At 48.6% G+C, this 9,247-nt stretch overlaps 1 protein-coding gene across 1 annotated transcript in view; it reads left to right on the forward strand.

Annotated features, from left to right (window-relative positions):
• Window positions 1-6,823, forward strand: part of SPON1 (spondin 1) — a 254,714-nt gene extending 247,891 nt beyond the window's left edge. The window contains exons 14-16 of the mRNA XM_040638841.1: window positions 57-221; window positions 2,168-2,431; window positions 4,240-6,823. Of these exons, the coding sequence (XP_040494775.1) occupies window positions 57-221; window positions 2,168-2,431; window positions 4,240-4,403 (593 nt within the window). The 3' untranslated portion in view covers window positions 4,404-6,823. The remainder of the gene's footprint in view (window positions 1-56; window positions 222-2,167; window positions 2,432-4,239) is intronic.
• The last annotated feature ends 2,424 nt before the right edge of the window (window positions 6,824-9,247 follow it).

Raw genomic sequence — 9,247 nt, forward strand, 5'->3', positions numbered from 1 at the left:
GAGCAGAGAAAGTGAAAGGAGCCTGTTCTCAGAGGCAAACCTGGCTCTTGGCCTAGATACCATCCCCTGCTTGCTGTCCCCATGGTCTGAGTGGAGTGACTGCAGTGTGACCTGCGGGAAGGGCATGCGGACCCGCCAGCGGATGCTCAAGTCTCTGGCCGAACTCGGCGACTGTAACGAGGAGCTGGAGCAGGGGGAGAAGTGCATGCTGCCTGAGTGCCGTAAGTCCTGGGGCTGCCGGTGCCCCCCCGCCCTCCTACCAGCACTGGAAGGGGTCCTACTGCCAGGTCGTGTAGTACAGCCGTCTGCGGGGGAGAAAGAGCATGCGCTTTGGATCTGTTAGCAAAGCTACTGAACTCTCAGTCTCCTCAGGAGCAAGAGGGGATCCCACCTACGAAACACCCAAACTAAAGTTGCTATGAAGTCCGAAGAGGAGACTGGGATGGAAAACAGCACGGGCTCAAGATGCCTCATCACGTAGGGCTTGCCCTCCCCCCCTCCATGAGTGTCTGATCCAGGCGTTTTCCATGCTTTTTACTTCTAGTCCTTCTCCCTGGGACCATTTCCCCATGACCAGAGGGTGGACATTAAACCAGTGACTCCTGTACGTTTGCAGCCCTGCTAAGACAAACCGTGACAAGCTCGATTCCCAACCCCAACTCCCCACCCCCACCCATGATGAGCTGTATTTCACAAGTACTAACCTCCAAGGAGACAGAGCCCATTTTTCTGGCTAGTCTTCCAAGCGAGCTTCTCTTGTAGGAAGTAGAAAGTCAGACCCGCTTGCTAGGCTGTTTCCTGGCTTCCTCTGAAACGTACCTGGTCTTCTGTGCTCCCTCTTCCTTGTTACTACTCAGGCTGCCTGCCTGGGTGCAAGTCCCAGCTCTGTCCCTACAGGCTGCACGACCTTCCGCGGATGACTTAGCATCCCTGTCCCTCATCTGTAAAACAGCAGGACACACTTCCTAGGTTGCTCTGCACGTTAAACCATGTAACTGGTACAAAGTGTCACGCACTAGACCTGACAAAGCAGAGGCCTCACTCGATGTCCCACATTACAGTTCCTGTGCTGTTTCTGCCAGACTCAGTCATGGGTGGAGAACACCCAGACCATCAAACTAACTGAGCCTGAGGCTTTTAATAACGGAGATCGACCATGTGGTCAACCCAGTGTTCAACCCAGCTCACCAGAGTTGGGGCTCCAGAACTTCTGACCAAGATAGCTACCGCTGCAAACATAAATTCACGGGGTTCGTTGAATGGAGAAGAAAGATGAACACTTAGTGTAGGCCAGCAACTGGGCTGGATTATTTCACCTAATCCTCACATCCAAATGGGAACAATACCAGTATCCCCATTTTACAGATAAGAAAGCTGCCTGGGCTCACAGGGAGAAGGGCCCAAAACTGACCAAAATGAGTTCTTTCCTAGATCCAACCCGGATCTGCACTCTGCAAAGCCAGGGAGGGGTCCAGAATTCTTTGCCTCCTTAGGTCACATCCTGACAATCAGACTGTTGGGTGATTTCCCCTTTACATTTGTGAGCTGCCAGCTTAGTACGAAGAATTTGCTGGATCCTGTAATCCTGATAAACCATAAGATACCACTTGTTCTCACCCCTCTTCTACTGAATCTTCCATTTCTGGCTCCTATGTATTTTGCACAAACGGCCAAGTAGCAGACCCAGGATGATGTCGAACAAGAGAAGCTACAGGTCTTACTGCAAAAGTCACAATGGCCTTGGCTATTGGTCCACGGGGGTCAGCTGTGAAAGCACCAGCAAGCTGTGCCTTCCCTGGGAAAATCCAAGTCCTCGGGACTGTGGAAGGCTATTCTATGCCACCAGAGGCTGATCTGACAATATCTAGACACAGGGCAGGGCAAGAGGCTCTGAACATATCTCCCAAGTCCCCCCAAAGCGTTTTATCACGTGGGCATAGAACATGGATTAAGACCTGGACACCAGTCCTGCGCCTACTGCTTACCAACCACGCAGGCTGGATGAAGTCCGTGTGCCTCGAGTAGGGGTCTCGGTTTGTTCTCTCAATGGGATAACGGCACCTTCTGCATTTCTCACAGGCTGGTGCTGAGATGCTCAAAGTGTCAGTGGCCATATGTTGTTTCAGACAGGAATGAGATACACTCATGCCCATCTGTGTCTTGCCAGCCATTGACTGTGAGCTCACCGAGTGGTCCCAGTGGTCGGAATGTAACAAGTCCTGTGGGAAAGGCCACATGATTCGAACCCGGATGATCCAAATGGAGCCTCAGTTTGGAGGTGCACCCTGCCCAGAGACTGTGCAGCGGAAAAAGTGCCGCGTCCGGAAATGCCTGAAGAATCCATCCATCCAGAAGCTGCGCTGGAGGGAGGCCCGAGAGAGCCGGAGGAGCGAGCAGCTGAGGGAGGAGTCTGACGGCGAGCAGTTCCCAGGTACGGCTCCTAATCGGGGCACTGTCCAAGCAGGGCAGAGGGGAGTGGGTCTTGAGGAGCTGATAGGAGTTTGCAGCCCAGGCAGCAGGAAGAGTTCTTACAAAGGCACAGAAGTGCCAAAGAGCACGAGATGGTCAACGAAACAGGCAGATGGAGCAGAGCCCAAGAGAAGAGGCAGGAAACCAGACCCTAAAAAGTCCAGCGGCCTGCTGAGGATTCGAGACTTGGTTCTGCAGGAGGGTCTAAGCAAGACGGACTTAAGCAGGCCAGTGTTGAGTGGTTTGGAGGTAGTAAAAACAGAAGCACAAGGCCAGTTCTGTTTGTAGCCCAGGAAAATCTGTCCCCTACTCCAGCATTTAAAAAAAAAAAAAAAAGCCTGGGGGCTTCACTGTTGAATAATCCGGTCCACAGGCAAGGACTGCACTATCATTGGCAAACAGATGAAACAAGGCACTAGGAAGATCCGTGGTTCAGTGCTGGGTACAGACTGATCAGTGGGGTTTAGATTCCCTGGAGTGGGTGAGGAAGGTGCCGTGTAAAACTGAAGGTTAATGGGTATGCTGAGTTTCTATTTTAAAAGACACAGCTCAAATTACCCCTTTTCCTCTTAAGACATTTCACCTCCACCTAGGACAATGAGAAAAACGCAGCTATGAAGAGCTCCCTGATAGCTCACTACCTGTCTGTTAAGGAGCCGCGCACATATCAGTGTTGTCTGTTGGTCAGTAGTCAGTCAGCCACTCAACAAACGTTCATTAAGCCCAACTATGTGCCAGGCAGGCGCCGGGCCGTGGTCTTCTCCGTGAAACTCAGCATAGTATCGGCTGAACAAGAGTAACAGAGGGCCATGGAAGAATTTTTTAAAAAGATCTAACCTCTGAAGTCAGAGAAGGTGTTTTTGTTTGTTTTAGCGAGAGCCAGAGCAAGATTGAGCACGTGAGAGCACATGCACGAGCAATTGGGAAGGGGGTGGGGCGCCGGTCGCAGCAGCGCAGACTCCCTGCTGAGTGCAGAGGCCGGGGTCAATCTCATGACCCTGAGATCATGACCTGAGCTGAAAGCAAGAGTCAGACACTTAACAGACTGAGCTACCCAGGCCCCCAAGGAAACTTTCTTTAGGGCAGGCGTATTTATCTGTGATGGGGAAATAATTATACCTGAGTTTACCTGGCATTTAGAAGGCCAGGTACAAGGGGAGCAAAGCACTAGGAGAAAGTGGTTAATTGCTCAAGCAGTTACCTGCAGCCACCAGCCATCCCATACTACTACTAGGATTCTGTGGGTCAGTGACTTGGGCTGGCTCAGCCGGCTGCTCTTCTGAGGTCTCGCTGAGAACCACATGGCTCCTGTCAGCTGGAGGCTCAACCAGAGCTGGAAGGGCGAGACCGGCCTCCCATGCACTTCTGGGGCCTCCGCAGGGCTGGCTGGAGCCTCTCCCCACATGGTCTCTCCAGCAGTCTCGTCAGGCTTGCTTACGTGGGGGGAGGGAAGTGTTCCCAGCAGCTTTTTTTCAAGCCCTATTTGCTCATGTCCCATTGGCCAAAGCAAATCCTACAGCCCAGCCCTGATTCTGGAAGTGGAGATGGGGACTCCTTCCCCTTGATGGGAAAGGCTGCAAAGCATTTACGGTCATTTCTGGCTCTGCCACAGAAGGGCTGACAGTCCCTAATAAGGACTCCAGCCATTGTTTAACTCAACCCATCATTTCATTCAAGAGCAGGGAAGCCCAGACCCCTCAATTGACAGCTGGAGTTCAGCCGGAGCCTCCCAGTTTCTGCCGCCCTAACCGGGCTTTCCCCTGCTCCCAGGCTGCAGGATGCGCCCCTGGACAGCCTGGTCGGAATGCACCAACCTGTGCGGCGGCGGGATCCAGGAACGCTACATGACTGTCAAGAAGAGGTTCAAAAGCTCCCAGTTTAGCAGCTGCAAGGACAAGAAGGAGATCAGAGCGTGCAACGTGCACCCTTGTTAACAAGGGTCTGTGTTCCAGGGCCGCACCCTAGATCTGCAGTCGCCAATGGCTGGAGTGTCTGTCTGCTTGTTGTTTAAGGCAATTTCAATCGTATACACTAGTTTTCATTTCTGCAGTCCGGTTCGCCCAGTAGCCTTGTGGAGGCCGGGACATCCTTTCTGTCCACGGCTCGGTAGGCACAGGCTACGTGCCCCCCCCAGCTGGCCCCGCTCCAGCACAGCAGGAAGAAGCGTCAGCCACCCTGTCCCAGACGGAAATGTGTCCCTCTGGAGCACCCCCCCGGGCGGCAGACAGAAGCCTGGCCGCCTCCACAGGGACAGGCCGCGGGGTCTGGAAGTGCTCCCCTGCCTCAGTCTCGGGGTACAGCAGGGAGGAAACAGTCCTGCTCAGATGGAGAGCGCAGACTCCCCTCATTCTTGCCTTCGGCCTGCTTGCTCGTAGGAACCTCTTGTTTGCCCGTGTCCTTTCAGTTAGTGGAACTTTAGGTCCTTTGTGGAGTCTCCTCGTGGGGGAAACAGAGCTGGTAGACGTGAAGAGCACGGATACAGGGTGGCTTTTCTTTCGGAAATTCTGAAGCTCTGAATACATTTAGCTCCCCTCCTACTAGTGGGTCCTGGTATCGCAGAGAAAGGACATGTTGGCTGCTTTACTGGAACGTAAAGTTGCCAGTTCTTCCACCTGAGGTAAAAGGTACTAAGTCTAGAAAGTATTTTTCCCTAAGTTGGTTGTTTTGTTGCCACAATTCTCCTGGGAAGCCGGCCTTATAAACCTTCTGACATCACCTCCTCACTGGAACCAGGCCAAGGCAGCAAAACTGGCCTCTCTAGCAGTCCCGAACCTGCACTTTTAAAATCTTCTGACGCACACTAGACTTTTACGCTTTCAAACCAGTTTTACCAAGAAAACATCGTTGAGCTGTACGTCTGCCCGCATCCCACCAAGCCACTGCTTGAACAAAAACAGTATCTATACTTTAAAGGGCTTCGTTTTTGTTGTTTTTTAAATCATGAAGTTTTATATGTAGAGAGAAAAAGTGTTTCAGAGACCAAGCAAAACAGAAATCGAGGAAGAAAGGAATATCATAGAATCAGGCTGGGTAGGAAAAGCTGGGGGAAAGCCCACCTTTACCTGGGGTCCTCCAAGGCCATGGTTTTCCATCCCCTTCCAAACACTCGTAAGCATCAAATTCAGGGATTCTGACTACCAAGAATTTGTGTAAGAAGACATTTTACTGAGCTGAGTACAGTTTTTACTCATTCAATTATTTTAACTGTTTTGTTTCTGGTGCAGGTTTTCATTACGCTTAATCCAAATATGTATCATGGATGAGATACATGTTTTGAACACACTACTTTAAGAATTTGCATTAAACATATCACAATATTTCCAAACACAACATCCATATGATATAGCCCTGAATCTTCAATAAAAAACGCATTTGGGTCTGTCTTCCGTGTTTTTAAACTAACTAAGCGTTCAGAAGGTTGGGCTTTTTTCAGTTATCCACCTGAATCATATTCGGGAATAGAGATGGTTTTTGCTCCCTCATTTGAGAGGGACCATTATTACCACATCCCCAAGTCTTCTGGAACTTTTAGTTGTTTCCAATATTATTTTTGTAATCCTTAAATGAATTGCTATCTTGCCCCACAAAGAAGCATAATATAAAGAAAGGAGGTTTAATTTGGACAAAGTCTTGATACAGAATCTGCCCACTTGGGCAGCCGTATTCTTGGCCATCTAGAAGCATGCTTGTTCTCACCCCATGAAGATCAAAGTTCCTCAAGTCAGTGATTCCTAAATAAGTCTAAGGACAAGCCGCCCTGGGTCTCAGTTCTTATCAGGTCTCTATGGGATACATTTTAAATCCTGATTGTGGACACTTAAAACCAGGTAACTGGTTAACGGCGGAGAATGGGGAACCTGTTTCTTATTACAGAAGTGTTCATGTCTTTTGCAAGGGGGAATTTATAAGAAGCATCAAATCTCTTTCTTACCAAAGTCTTGGGGTAGGTAGTTTATAGTTTTCCTGGCTAACCCATCCTTTTGAAAATACTTTTTTTTTTTTACTACAAAAATGGAATTTGTTTCAGCTTCCACTTGAGATAATAGACCACAAGACACGCAGGAAGAGCCGCCCCATAAGGAGGAGCTACACTTCTGTGTATTTTTATCAATGCCAAACCAGCTGTAACCGATTTACACCCACATTTTAAGAGGACAGTAAGTTCAGAGATCTATTCCCCAAGCAGACCATGGTCACTCACCTGCCACCTTCCTTGCCACTGTGTTAATTGAAGATCTGTTGTAGCAAAAGAGAATAAAGCCTGGGCTTCTTCAGACCCAGAACTGAAAAAAATGAAAGATTTCATGCTGTGTTTGTAATTTAAACTTTGTGTATTAAACAGGTCTTAGGCATACTCAAAAGTCTGTATACTTCTTATGGGAACTAAGAGGACATTACACATTCTCACAGGACTACAATTCTCCAGAAACTTAGTCCAGGTTCAATCTGTAGCTAAAATGTCAATACACAATAATTCTCTGCATCAAATGATCTCTGTGACCTATCAGCCTACATGTTTCAGGAACAGATTAAAGGAGCTCAATATTATAGTGTACCACGACCACACAGTTAGTCCCCTTTTCCCCCCAGAGTTAAATATTTACACCCTAAAGAAATGGACACTACTGTCCAAATGAGAGTAAAACATACACGTTTAATCCCTAATTACAACACAGAATCAAAGAGGACACATTCATTCCACTCTTTGGTTATTTGGTGCTATAAATTTTAATACAATGATTGATTTTACTCCTCATATTGCCCAAAAGTAGGGAGAATGAGGGAAATAAATTAGTCCCTTTTGAAAATGAATGAGATGCTGTAAAACTATAAATAGCGACTGAATGCTAATGAGCATGAAGATAATTCTTCACTTTGAATCCTTTGAAATCTGTGAGCAAGAGATCTGTACTAAAATGTCAAATTTAAATAATGGCGTCCCTGCTTTAGATCCCCGTGGGTTTGGAAGGCTTTACACACTCGGTGGGGGAGAGAAGCAGAAGTCCTACCGTGGCTGAGCACAGGGAACCTGCGTTCAAGCCACTGTGGTCGTCCTGAGACGACCTGAGGAGCCACGAGAGCGGGGGGCCAGGGACTTGCCCTTTTCTGGCTCAGGCTCTGACACAGCCCTCTTACACCAAAGGACTTCTCTGCCCGGCCTCCCCAGTTTAGCCAGCTCTAGCCTGAGAACGAGTCGCGACGGCACACTGACGGAGTCATCGCTGGACGCCAGTTTCACCCCACCAGCCCCCACGTCTTCAGAAACCAGTAAAGGCCCACTCTGTGTTGAAGCTGGCCTGACTTGCAAACGTTTACCGTCACCTATAACTGAAAACGTCCGGAGAAAATATACATGCGATACTTTTAACCCGGCTCTCATCAGACCAAAATGCAATTTCAGATTTTTCACTTAACATTTATGGTGTTGAACGTAAGACAGCATTCATTAACATTTTCTCATATTGCTCTAAATTCTCATGAAATTCAGAATACGTTCTTAACCACTTCCTGGCTTTAGAACTGACTGGTAATAGTTCTCATATTCTAGGATTTCTCATTATAGTGAACGGTTCTCATATTCTAACTGTTACGTGTTTGAACAGTTTTCCTTTCCTTCAAATAATTTCAAGTATTAGCAGAAGGGAAAAGGGCAAACATCTTTTTCGAGACTACTGACTGCTTTACAACACTGAACGTTTATGAAAGTAGACTCTGTGAAAAGAAAAAAAAAAAGTAGAGTCTGTATTTTTAGGAGGCAAGCAGCTCCTACTGTGCTCTTCCCCCGGGACGCCCGAGCCTGTCTGGGAAGCCAGAGGGGGCGCCTGTGAAAAACACCCCATCTGCGGCCCCTCACCCACGACGTCAGCGCTACGCAGAGACCGGCCGCCTGCGAACGTCCTCCGTCACATTCTACAACGAGATACGAAACCGGGAAACGAGCGTTCAGAAACTTCTACGGTAATTTGACATTGCCACCATATCCGAGAGTATGATTATTTTTCTAATAGTTGGGTTTTTTAAATTACATTTAGCAAAAATATCGTTCCCCAGCAGAGGAGAGGAACAATTTCTCAAACTGGCTGTTCACCTGCGACAGTCTGAGGCGTGCAGCACTGCGCGCCACTCTCGCTCCCCAGGCAGAAAGCGATGCCAGCCTGCAAACCGCCAGCCTCCGAACGTCTCCAAAGCATCCGTGTCTACACGGCAATACCTACTTCCGGATCTGTGTACCCACTTATCTAGATTAAGTACCGCGCCTTGGCTCTTCCTATTCCTCTAACATCCGACCCTGTGCGAGCACGGTAATTGCCCCATCACCCTCTGATTTTGCCACAGAATTTCTCAGAATGGTAGCCCGCACGTCCTCCACTTCCTTGCCCTCCAATCACACCACAACCCACTATGATCTGGTTCCCACAACCAGACGACACAAAACTTTCGAAGTCATCAGCAACATCTCACAATCACTGCTGCCTTAGTCCCCACCACCCCCCACCCCAATCTTCGTGCAGCACTCACAGCTGCTGACCACCCCTTGGCTTCTTTGACAATAGTCTCCTGGTTCCTCCAGTTTCTGGCTGTTTCTCTTAGCTTTCTGCTGACTTTTAATGTTTTATCCCCAAATGATCGTCTTCCCAAAAAATTTTACCCTTGGATCTTCTCTCAGATGAACTCTTTCTACTTCAATCCACTCCCACCTCCTCAATCACCAGCTCAAAACAGATAAATTCCCAACCTGCACTTGCAGTCCTGGCCTCTTCTTTGGAGCTCCAATCCC

Source organism: Ursus maritimus, unplaced genomic scaffold (assembly GCF_017311325.1).
Source record: "Ursus maritimus isolate PB19 unplaced genomic scaffold, ASM1731132v1 scaffold_23, whole genome shotgun sequence".
Classification (NCBI taxonomy): Eukaryota; Metazoa; Chordata; class Mammalia; order Carnivora; family Ursidae; genus Ursus; species Ursus maritimus.